General features: G+C 39.2%; 1 protein-coding gene and 1 long non-coding RNA gene across 6 annotated transcripts in view; one reads left to right on the top strand and one right to left on the bottom strand.

Moving 5' to 3' along the window:
- RPAP3 (RNA polymerase II associated protein 3) overlaps positions 1-11481 on the bottom strand; it is a 40718-nt gene extending 29237 nt beyond the window's left edge. The window contains exons 1-5 of one of the 3 annotated variants that reach the window (XM_011283884.4): positions 11357-11481; positions 8301-8484; positions 7130-7270; positions 3488-3610; positions 2531-2658 (exon numbers count right to left, since the gene is read on the bottom strand). In XM_011283884.4, the coding sequence (XP_011282186.1) occupies positions 2531-2658; positions 3488-3610; positions 7130-7270; positions 8301-8453 (545 nt within the window). In that variant the 5' untranslated portion in view covers positions 8454-8484; positions 11357-11481. The other 2 variants (XM_045061677.1, XM_045061675.1) reach the window with 2 other exon arrangements.
- The window catches only part of LOC123386586, a 38190-nt gene continuing 36497 nt past the window's right edge, over positions 11281-12973 (top strand). For 2 of the 3 annotated variants that reach the window (XR_006600685.1, XR_006600687.1), the window contains exon 1: positions 11295-11746. This is a non-coding gene — a long non-coding RNA (uncharacterized LOC123386586). Of the gene's footprint in view, positions 11747-12973 lie in introns of all 3 variants that reach the window. The other variant, XR_006600686.1, reaches the window with a different exon arrangement.

Consider the following 12973-nt stretch of genomic DNA (forward strand, 5'->3'; position numbering starts at 1 on the left):
ATCCCTATCAAAATACTACCGGCATTTTTCACAGAGCTAGAACAAACAAGACTAGTATTTATATGGAACCAGAAAAGACCCCAAATAACCAAAGCAATCTTGAAAAAGAAAGCAACACTGAAAGCATCAGAATTCCAGACTTCAAGTTATATTACAAAGCTGTGGTCATCAAGACAGTATGGTACTGGCACAAAAACAGACACATAGATAACCCAGAAATGGACCCACAAATATATGGCCAACTAATCTTTGACAAAGCAGGAAAGAATATCCAATGGAAAAAAGACAGCCTCTTCTGGGCACCTGGGTGGCTCAGTTGGTTAAGCATCTGACTTCGGCTCAAGTCACGATCTTATGTATCGTGGGTTCGAGCCCCAACTGTGCTCCGTGCTGACAGCTCAGAGCCTGGAGTCTGCTTCAGATTCTGTGTCCGCTCTCTCTCCCACACTCATACTCCCAAGCTCATCCTCTGTCTCTCTCCCATGTCTCAAAAATAAATAAACATTAAAAAAAATTTTTTTTTAAGCCTCTTTAACAAATGGTGTTGGGAAAACTGGATAGCAACATGCGGAATGAAACTGGACTACTTTCTTAAACTATACACAAAAATAAATAAATTCAAAATGGATGAAAGACCTAAATGTGAGACAGGAAACCATTAAAATTCTAGAAGAGAACACAGGTAGCAACCTCTCTGACCTAAACCATAGCAACTTCTTACTACACATGTCTCCTGAGGCAAGAGAAGCAAAAGCAAAAATGAACTACTGAGACTTCATCAATATAAAGTTTCTGGGGGCGCCTAGGTAGCTCAGTTAGTTAAGCATCTGGCTATTGATTTTGGCTCAGGTCGTGATCTGGTGGTCATGGGATTGAGCCCTGTGATGAGCTCTGCACTGATAGGGCAGAGTCTGCTTGGGATTCTCTCTCTCCTTCTCTCTCTGCCCCTCCTCCACTTGTGCTCTCTCTCAAAATAAATATATAAACATTTAAAAAAATAGCTTCTTCACAGCAAAGGAAATAATAAAACTAAAAGGCAATCTTCAGAATGGGAGAAGATATCTGTAAATGGCATATCTGATAAAGGTTTAGTTACCAAAATCTATACAGAACTCATCAAACTTAACACCCAAAACAACAAATAATCCAGTGAAGAAGTGGGCACAAGACATGCATAGTGATTTCTCCAAAGACGTACAGACAGCTAACAGACACATGAAAAGATGCTCAACATCACTCATCATCAGGTAAATACAAATCAAAACTGCAATGAGGTATCACCTCACACCTGTCAGAATGGCTACAATTAACAACGCAGGAAACAACAGATGTTGGTAAGGATGTGGAGAACAGGGAACCCTTTTACCCTGTTGATGGGAAGGCAAACTGGTGTACAGCCACTGTGGAAAACAGTATGGAGGTTCTTCAAAAAGTTAAAAAGAGGACTACCCTAAATTCCAGCAATTACACTACTAGAAATTTACCCAAAGCATTAAAAAATACTAAATACATGCACCCTGATGTTTATATCAACATTATCAATAGCCAAATTATGGAAAGAGCCCAAATGTCCATCAACTGATAAATGCATAAAGAAGATACGGTATCTATACACAACGGAATATTACTTAGCCATCAAAAAGAATGAAAGCTTGCCACTTGCGTCAACACAGATGCAGCCAGAGAGTATTATGCTAAATGAAGTCAGTCAGAGAAAGACAAATACCATATAATTTCACTCATATGTGGAATTTAGAAAACAAATCAAATGAACTGGGGTGGGAGGGAGAGAGACAAAGCAAGAAACAGACTCTTAACTTTCGTGAACAAACTGAGGGTTGCTGGACGGGAGGTGGGTTAGGCTGGGGTGGGGGGATAGGTTAAGCAGATGATGGGTATTAAGGAGTGCACTTGTAATGGGCATCAGGTGTTGTATGTAAGTGACAAATCACTACATTCTATACCTGAAACTAACATTACACTGTATGTTAACTGGAATTTCAATAAAAACTTGGAAGAAAAAAAAAAAAAAATGAAGACCCCATCCCCATTTTCAAGGGAAGATGCCAGTTATCTTTTTATGACGTATGGTTCCCAAATACTATTCTGCATGCAAATGCCAAAATTTGGGACAAGTTTTTACCACTTTATGTTGAAAATCTGGAAAAGAAAGGCCATGTGGGAAATTTTTATAAAGCCAAATTGATTTCATTTAAAAGACTGCTCTAAGATTATGTCCTTAATACTGCCAAATGCTCTTTTGTTCAAGAAATTATAATGAAAGCAAATGATTGTAGGTTTGTTTTACTATGCTTAGTAATGAGAATAAAAAGTCAGTAACACTATTTAAAAAAAAAAAAAGAAGAATAAGTATGTGTTTGGAATTTCTCTACGACTTTTCAAGGCTTAGTAACTCATGCCTTTTTATCTCTGAATATTATGTCATTGCCTGGGTGTATGAAAGATTCTTTTCTTCAATCAGTGTTGATACACACATAAAATATTCACACACATTATGGAAATCCCTTACTTTTTCAACCTAAAGTACGCTGACGCTCTGTTTGTTGGCAACACAGGATTATACGGATCAGCATCCATGCCTTTGGTGTAGCATTCAATTGCTTCATCATATTTTCCTTGTTTGAAGTATTTATTGCCCTGAAAAAGCATATGAGTCAGATACATACTGGCACAGAATTCCAGAGACATTTGCTTTCAATATTATGCATAGCTTTCTAACTCATTAGCTCTGTAATCAAGGTTAACAGTAAAGAAAAGAGAATTAAGCAAAACGGTCTTTCAACAAACGCTGATAATTCACTATATAGTCATTGCATGGGCACAATCCAAAAGCCCTGGTAGAAAAATGAGTAACACACCTAGCATTATATACCTTTTACTGACAATAACCCACAGAAATGTAACAAAAGAAAGGCATCAAGATGAAGTTTAATCTGAAAAGAGTTCCATCTTTTTGAAAAGCAAAAGGCTTTTTGAAAAGCCTAGTTTTATAACAAGGCTTTTCCAAAGAGGGATGTTTAACATTCCAAAAAGTAACCAAAGATGGCCTGTGATACGGAGGAGTGGAATTTAATACTCATGTCACGCTGATTTTAAGTTACTTTTGTCTACTACAAAAAATCTTAAAACGACTCTCTGTACAGTCCATGCACTTTACATACAGAATTCCCTTAATATTCATAATAACCCATTGAAATTTACTAATAATATTAATCTGATATTTACAGTTAAGAAAACTGAGTTACAAGCAATTTAAAGAACTTGTCACAGGATCTGAACCCATGTAATCTGGTTTCAGAGCATACATTCCTAATCAACAAGCTCTACTCTCTCTTGATATGGGTACAGCCAATAAAAACTTAAAATTTGAATACCCCCCAAACTATGTTGAAGAAATACTGGGAGCCATGTGATTTTCTACATATCCTGCTTACATGAAGGAAACTAATGCTAACCTAAAGAATACCTTTTCTTTTAGAGTAAGAGCCTTTTGTGAATCTACATGAATCCCATCTTCTTCTGACTCTGATTCTTGAGACACAGAATCATGGGTACTCTCTTCTTTATCAAGCTCATCAAGGATGCTGTCCTGAAATTGTAAGTAGGAAAACTTAGTGTTCATAACTACATGACCATTAAAATAAAGAAGACATAAAAAAAGAAAAAAAAAAAAAAAAGACACTCAATAGAACTTAGGTTGTTATCACCTAAAGACCTAAAGGTCTAAGGTTGCTTTCAACCCAAATAACCCCTCCTGGTTAGGATTATATCCAGAGAAAAATGTACCCTAGAAAACCAAGATCCAAACCACTTAAAGAATCTACCTTTGAACACATAAAGTAAGCTAAGTCAATAGGGTCCACAAAACACCCCTAAGTCACAAACTATTAGTAGTGAGGTATTAGCTTGACATAACCAAAGTTTGCAAATAACCCCAAATTAATATAATAAACAACCAATAGCCAAGAGAGTGTTTTTTACTAAAACGCTTTTTCCTTCCTTAATCTTAAAACATTAAAAACTGCTGGCAGAACACAATTAACTCCTAATCGTCAAAAAAACCTATGAGGTAAGTATAGTTACCCATTTTCCACTGCAAGGAACCAAAACACAGAAGTTTGTTAACTCAAAATCACTCAGCTAATAAGTGGTCAAGTCAGGATTTGAACCCAGGCAAATCTGACTCCTCTGTCCGCGGCTGTTACATTGTTTCTCAGCGAATTCCAAAAATATAGCAGACTATGAAAGAAAATATGTATTATGCTAGTCCTGCAATTCCCAATCTCTTTGGGATCACACTTTCCTTTCATGGTAATAAATCATCTCATGAACCCCATCAATATATTTTAAATATATATGATAAAAGAATGATTTTTACAAAGAGATTTTAAACTAGTAAGCATTAAAGAGTTCGCTAAAGCTCATTTAAATATTTTTTAAAGTTTTTATTTATTTTGGGGAGAGAGAGGCAGAGTGTGAGTGGGGGAGGGCAGAAAGAGAGAGAGGGAGAATCCAAAGCAGGCTCCAGCCTCTGAGCTGTCAGCGCAGAGCCCGACGCAGGGCTCCAACTCATGAATGGTGAGATCATGACCTGAGCCGAAGTCAGATGCTTAACCGACACTAAGCCACCCAAGCACCCCCACTAAAGCTCATTTAAACAAAAACTTCAATTATGTAAACAAAATCGTTTTTGCATTTAACAAACAGCATACTATTTTATGTAAAAAAAAAAAAAAAAGTATTGACAAATTAAAAAATAAAATCTATGCTTAGTTACACTGAATGAACATTAAGAGTTAGACTGAAGCTTAGCTGTGTGTTAGCATGAAGATTCCACAAATACCACCACCCTACCAACATTAACGAGACAAGATTATCCATTCCTGCTATGTTTATATGTGTATAACACCACCAGCAGCAGGACACTAAAGCAGGATGCTCAGATCTGAACTGGAGCGGATGGTAAGTAAACACCTATTATCTTGCATAGATACACTAAAATGACATCAAGCAATGCAGTACATCATGACAGCATTGACCACACAAAGCAGGAGTTCAATCAGTATCTGTTGAATGAACAAACGTTTGTGTAGAAAGCACCTCTCTAGGTAATGATCTGAGATGATGCCTTTCAAGAAAAACCATTATAAGATACCACCTTATGAAAAGGAAAAGGCTACATAATGAGGGGTAAGGTCACGAAAAATGCAAAGTGGACTATATAATACTCAGCAGAGTAAAAGTCATGTTCAGAAAGTATCAGTTCCCACAGTAATAAATCCAAGACCTAAAACCATACTTCTCTTACAGCAGGACAATACTGAAACAGATAGCAAACTATTTAATTAATAGTGCCAGCTCCATCTTGAGTCAATTAGCCTTGGTTTCATTAAGAAAAATACAACTAATTTGGAAAACCACTAAGCAGTATCTTCTAAAACTAAATGTGTATATAAAGTATGACCTGGCAAATTCCCCCCGGGTGCTTATATCCATCAAAAGACACATACCAGAATGTTCATAACAGGTTCATAATAGCAACCCAAATGTATGTCAACAGAAGAATGGATACACAAATTGTGATATACTCTCACAATGGAATTCTGATCAGCAATGAAAAAAACAAATTACTGCTACTGACAATACGGATCAGTGTCAGATAATGCTAGCAACCAAAGCTAAACAAAAAGAGTGTATACTATATGATACATTTATATGAAATTCTATAACCGGCAAAACTCATCTAAAATATTAGAGATCACAACAGCAGCTACCTTTGGGGGGCAATCAACTGAAAAGGGAGGTTTCTGAGATGCTGGAAATGTCTTATATCTTGATGTGGATGGTGGTTTCTCAAGTATATATATGAGCAAAAATTCAGATTTTTGCACTTTACTGTACGTATAACCTCAAACAAAAATGTTAAACAGTAAAGTGCAAATAAAATAACAAACACAAAAATCACAAGAATGGTTATCTATGGAAGTAGAGGGGGAGAAAAGAAGATGGGGTAGGAAAGGAGCACACTGGTAGCTTCAACAGGACTGAAAACTTCTCTGGAAGTTACATGGTGGGCTCACATATTCATTTTATTATTATGCTTTAGACCATATATCTTCACTTACTCTTTTGTATAAATCGACTATTACATTAACGCTTTCAGAAAGACTAAAAAGGAATATATATTTCAGATCAATCAAACCAAATCAACCCTTAAGTTGAGTGAGAGTCTAGAATAAGGCTGACCAACAGATTGCCTTTCACAGGCTGACCTAATGATGGCTGCTTGAAGCACTACGTAGAGGGTTCGGAGGCAGAGTACTGGTGGTAATTTTCCAGTTATACCACGTGTTACGTGTGGGAGATGGGAGGCAAACAGATTTACCCTCATCTAGAAGGGTGAAGCCCATCCTCTGGGGATCAAGATAGGCTTACTTTTATTGTCCCATAGCCACAGCCCCAAGACTAGACACTAAGACATTCCCTTTCAGCCAGTATTAGGTCCTTCAGTCTATAAAAACATATAGCAGAGTCCTTCTTTTCTGGGAGTTATTACTATCTTAGAATTCTGGCTGTCTAGGGGTTAGAGACGGCGGGGAGGAGGGATGTGGGTGCAAGTATTAACGGACAGCACAAGAGAGATCTTTGTGGCGATGCAATATTTTTGAGTTCTAAATGCCATGGTGGTTACCGAAGTGTTCATGGGATAAAATGGCACGGAACTATACATACATTGTAGCATATCGATTTCCTGGTTTTGATACTGCACTGTAGTTAAGGAAGATATAACCACTGGGGTAAACTGGAAGAAGAGTACACTGGACCTCTACATATTATTTTTGCAAAAAGAGAAAAAAGGAAGAAAAAAATAGGAAAAAAAGAAAAGAACACTGGCTGTTTTAGCCACTATACACTGAAAGAGGGCTGCAGGAGAAAAAAATAATGTAGCAAATTGAAGAGCACTATGAATGAATTTGTATCCACATAAAACAATCCAAATGACAAAAACAGGCATAAGAACTTTATTTTTCATTTAACCCATGACTCTTAGCTAACTCTAAGATAATTTTATTCAAATACTAAGAAGCACAAGAGTAGATTAACTTACCACATCAAGTTTTGCCCATGCTTCATAATCATAAGATTTTATCCTGTTTTTTGTGTTTTCATCTTTGGTTTTTTTAGAAGACTCTTTAGGTTTGCCCTTCTTCTTTTTCCTAAAATTCCCATTTCGAATAGGAGGTAAATTCTAGGGACAGGGGAAAAAAACACACACAACGTTTTAAGCCCTGCTCTATTAATTACATTTTTGTGTAACTAGCAATGTTTAAAATTCTCACTAAATTGTACCTTCAAGTAGGAAGTACTTTTTATTTTTTAAGTATGTAAAAATATCAATTTACCATCTTCACTTATAATAATTCATGCCTGAAATGTTAAATTCATTCTCTGACAAATGTTGAACATTGTTTAGTCACAAGTTAGTATCTAGAAAGTTTCATTATACATTTAATTTGCAATCCTAAATGCACACTTCCAAACCTGCCTGCTCTTCAGCCTTACTATAATGAATTAGCAGTAGTACAACAGCAAACTGAACTGCCTCCACATCATTAGTATGAAAAAGCTATCCATATTTAAATGCACACTCTTAAGAAAAACGTTTGGCTGTACCATCTACATTATATGCTAATACTGTATGTTAATATATCATGAAATATATAATTACATATGATCTGTATAACATATATACACACTAAATATTGTATGATGTTACTCATTTACCTTAAGAATTTTCACATGGCCTTCCTTTTAGGAACTATTCGCTAAGTCTTAAAATGTCTTCATGTAGTTAATATAAATAATTACAAAGACTTTAAAAAGCAGAATTTTTCAGAATGCCGACAGGCAGCAAATCACTTCAAATTCAGTATTTTCACAAAACATTTTAAAAGGCTGTGCTTTGGGGCACCTAGGTGGCTCAGTCAGTTCAGTGTCACACTTCATCTCAGGTCATGATCTCATGCTTCATGGGTTCAAGCCTCGTGTCAGGCTCTGTGCTGACAGCTCAGAGCCTGGAGCCTGCTTTGGATTCTGTGTCTCCCGCTCTATCTGTCCCTCCTCTGCTTGTGCTCTGTCTGTCTCTCTCTCTCTCTCTCTCTCTCTCTCTCTCTCTCTCTCAAGAATAAACAAACACTAAAAAAAATTTTTTAATGGTTCTGCTTCACTTTAAATTAGTTATGCTGGATGCTAAACTAGGATTTAATTAAGAAATTTACCTCTTCAGGAACACCATTCTGTCTTCTTAGTTCCATATCCTTCTGCTTAATATCCTTTTCCCAGTTTTCTAAATCTCTCATAAAGTCTTGTAATTCTTCTGCATTTTGTTTCACTTGTAGTTGTAATTCAATTGCTTTATTTGTCGAAGTCATTATGGCCTGCAGAGTTTTGACCAACCAATCTCTAACAAGAATTAAACAAAAATATTTGGTTTATTTTTTTTGAAGCTTAGCTAATTACTTTTTACCACGTCATAAATGGTCAAAAAACATAGAGGAGAGCCTAAAGTGATGCTGAAGAAAGAAAACATCGGTGTATCATTTTTTAGATGAATCAATGTTTGCTGAATGAACAAATGAAAAACAGACAAGTCTGGGAGTCGCTGCAATCAATGTAAATGAAAGGCAATGAGGCAATCACTAAAATTAGCAAGTAGCCCATGGTAGCAGACTGTCTGCCCATCTCTAGCTTATAAATTAATCCTAGGGGCGCCTGGGTGGCTCAGTCGGTTAAGCGGCTGACTTCGGCTCAGGTCACAATCTCGCGGTCCGTGAGTTCCAGCCCCGCGTCATGCTCTGGGCTGACGGCTCAGAGCCTGGAGCCTGTTTCAGATTCTGTGTCTCCCTCTCTCTGACCCTCCCCTGTTCATGCTCTGTCTCTTCCTGCCTCAAAAATAAATAAAACATTAAAAAAAATTTTTAAAAATTAATCCTAATTATCTCCTTTACTCCTTTTCAAAATTTATTGAACTTGTGCTATGTGACAGGCCCTGTAAAAACAAGACAAGGTCTTATGTCTAGTGGAGAAGGAAGCAAAATAATCAAGTACTGAGCAACGAAATATTAGGCTAGGCAGGGTTTCTTAACCTTAGGGCTATCAATATTTTGGGACAGATTATTCTTTGTGGTAGGAGATGTCCTAAGCATTGGAAGATGGTTGGCAACATCTCTGGCCTCTTCCAACTAGGTAGCGGTATTCCCCCTCCCCTCCAGACTGTGACAAAGTGCTCCAGACATTGTTAAATGTCACCTGGGAGGCATAATTAACTCCTGGTTGAGAGCAACTGTGCTAAATAGAGGTACACAGAGATGCTGTGGGACTGACAACAAAGGACAGGCATAAATCAGATGGTGGGTAGGGTGGTGGGTTCAAGGAAAGAGTCCCCAAAGGTGCTGTAACTAGCCAAGCTTCAAATAGGCCAGCCAAGTGATTAACCATGGAGAAGTGGGCAGGCAGACTGAAGGACTAAGAGAATGATGAGAGAGAAGGCCCAGGTGGCTATGGGACAGGTCTTGAAATGCCATGCCATGAGGTCTGAAAGCTATGTGAAAAATATTATAGTGGGAAAATAAAAGATACTTGATGACTGATTCACATAAGGAGTGGGGGAGCAGAGGACTTAACCAGTGTCTTAGATTTCTGGTTTGGGAGCCTGGTTAAATGAGTAGTGCCATTTTGAGTCTGGATCACAATTTTAAAAGGAAAAAAAGGGGGCACCTGGCTGGCTCAGTTGGTGGAGCATGTGACTCTTGATTTTGGGGTTATGAGTTCAAGCCCCACATTGGGTGTAGAGATTACTTAAAATTTTTTTCTTTAGACCTTTAAAAAAAAAGAAAGAAAGAAAAGGAAAAAGCTTCACGATTGGAGGACAAGAGGGAAGGCAAATATCTCAGTTTGAGATATGCTGAACTGGGTGCTTATGGAAAATCAGGATATAACCAGTAGGTACTTATAGGTAGTCACACAGGGCTAGAGATACAAATTTGAGTGTCGCTAGCATAAAGGTGGAAATTGCAATCATGGATTTGGACATGCTTAATCACTGTAACTACAGGTTTAGGTGGGGAAGGACTGGAACCTGGAAAACACTATCATTAGGGGAACAAGCAGAGGAAGAGATGCCAACATACATAGGAAAAACTAGGCAGCAACAACTAGAGAGGTGGTAGGAAAACTTGGGCGAGTAATTTCACCGAATAGAATTCTTAAGAGTTCAAGGTGAGAGAGGTTAGCAGTGCCAAATGACACAAAGATCATCTAAGAGTAATGAAAGTGCATTATATTTGGTCATGTAAAGATTTATTAAGGATTTTATTGAGATTTAAAGAAAAAGTGGAAATAAAATGAGATGCTGAGTAAATGAGATTATATTGGGATTAGCGTGATTCTGTAATAATCTAAGATTGCTCAGGAGTATAGTCTGGCGAAGAGAAACAAGATAAGATCTAGGAAAAAGGGTGAGTGATGGGACAAAGTTCCCAAAAAGGTGGGAGGGAACTAAAGCTTAAGAGGAGTGGGGGAGTAGAAAGGGAGAGAGAGAAATTAGAAAAATTAGTTTTCTAACGGTTGCAAATGCAGATAGGTCTTCTGACCCCTAGCCTGGCCCTAGAACCTAAACTAAGTTTAAGATTCTTTTCAGGCAGTGCCCAGTTTGATCCCATATGTAGATCTCATTTGAAAAAGTAAAATAAAGCGAAACCAGTATAGTGCTTTGCTGGGGGCTCAAAAATAGGAATAAAGCCGCAGCAAGCCACTGTGATGCTGCAAAGCGTCGAAACCCTTTTCCATTTCATTCATCACCTCTGCTGCTCCCGCAGGCGCCATGGCTGCCAACGGTACCTGCGACGAGGCTCGAGTCCGAGCAAGCACCCAGAAACTTCCAGCGCGGGGCGTATCGCTTTCACACTCAATATCCGAGCGAACACTGCACACCGACGCCGACAGGGGGCGTGCCCCACCGCAGTTCTCTCGGGAGAGTGGATCTGCGGTCCGACCACCGCAAACCCGCCCAGTACCCCGGGCAGCCGGGGTGGAGGGACGGTCAGCAGAGCAGGCCGTCCAGACCCGGGCGCGCGGAGCAAGCCCCTGCCGGAACGCTCACCCGGGACGCCGCTACCCTGGACACCGCCGCGCCCTCGCCGCCCACCCTCACGCCCTCACGCCCTCACGCCCTCCGCCTCACCCGGGACCCACGGCCGCGCGCCCCCTTCGAGCCACGCGACCCCAAAAGCCCCGTCGGCTGCCAAAGCCGGCGATAACGACAAGGCCGACTCACCTCACTAGGCCGTTACTGCCCGCAAGGCCGACGTCCCAGGCTCGCAGCAACTCACGCCGAGCCCCGCCTTCCTGAGCTTTCCCACAAGTCCCCGCGCGCCGTCGCCCCGCCCCCTGGCGTCCAGGCGGAGCATGCGCAGAAGGTCAGATACAGTGCGCGGTTCTTCTCAGGGTACAATTAGAGAATTGACAGGTGCGTTAAATCCGAATCAGACGCCTTGCCTGCTTCCACTATAACTAAACTTCACGGGAGATAACCCCCAAACTGCAGAGTCACCCTGACTTGTTCCGATTGCCAAAATAATAACTCCTTGACTATTTCCTTGGACTCCCCTCAAGATGATTTCATCCTGAATATTTGCCCTGCGGGTGTCTATAGGTCACGACCTTTGTAAGTACGATAATCATCTGAGAAAGTTACTGTTTCTCTATCTGAACAAACTGTGTAATCTTGTAACTCTGACAAATGTGCAAGGTTGTTTTGTTTTGCTTCCTGTAAGTACTTGTATTTGACAAACCAATTCTTCGGTCTGCCTCTCTTCACCTTTGCGAGTAAACTCTGCTTTTCTAAGTGTATCTGACTCTGAGTCTTTCTTGGTCGTGTGTCAGTACTAAGGTTTCTCTTTAGAGTGCCCTGGCTTACAAGGAAGAAAGAATGTGAACCTTTTAACATTTCTTGCGTCTGCTTCCTGTATGAGTGAGCTTTCTTTAATTTTTCAGGACAACTCTAAAATTGTAAAACAAAAATGATTTCAAAAGTCCATGAAAACAAACGGAAGCAAAGAAACCTGTCAGTTCGAAACAACTCAGTGATCTCAGACATTAGCCTCAAAATCCAGTTCAGTGGCTCTTAGGCTTGACTGAACTTTGAAATCATCTATGGAGCATTTAAAAAAAAAAAATCTTATTTCTAGATTTTGTCCCCAGAGATTCCGATTTAATTCCCAGTGCAGCCTGGGAATCCTGATTTTTTAAAGCACAGGATACAATTGTTCATTTAAGACTGGGAGCCACTAATCCAGATAATCATCAGTGAAAACCCACCCTGGGGTCCTCTCTTACAAGGGCAGATCATTAGCTCATCTTTCCCACTGTATATTTATATAGTATCTTTGTATTTTCACATCGTAATAGTCAAATCATCGAGTGTACCATCAACATATTTACTAATGAAATGATCCTTTTGGTTTTGTGTTTCCAATTATAATAAATCATTTTAAAACAGATATTGATTTATGGATGTTCTTAACAAAAGCAATCTATTTTTTTAAATGAATTCTACCAGAGTCAATTGAGATGAGAGGGATGGGGGCTGCTGGCTCCTTTAGTAAAACCTCATAGACCCTTGGGTGAATCCTCCCTCCTATTTTTCTTCCTCTCAAGTCACATAATAGACAATTTCTTAGTGAGTACAGAAGCAAAGTGAAAGGAGTTAAATCAAATGGTCTTGATGGCCTTTGTTACCTAATTCTGAGGCTCACATTGTTCTACCAAAAACAGCTATGCCTGTAATGACCGCCTTCTCTCTTGTGAGCCCAGACATGGGCCATTGTAAGTTCTTTTCTAGAGTGCAGACTTCCCCACTTCTGTTGACATGTCTTCGAATAGTTTTCAACAA

Source organism: Felis catus, chromosome B4, assembly GCF_018350175.1.
Source record: "Felis catus isolate Fca126 chromosome B4, F.catus_Fca126_mat1.0, whole genome shotgun sequence".
NCBI classification, from domain to species: domain Eukaryota; kingdom Metazoa; phylum Chordata; class Mammalia; order Carnivora; family Felidae; genus Felis; species Felis catus.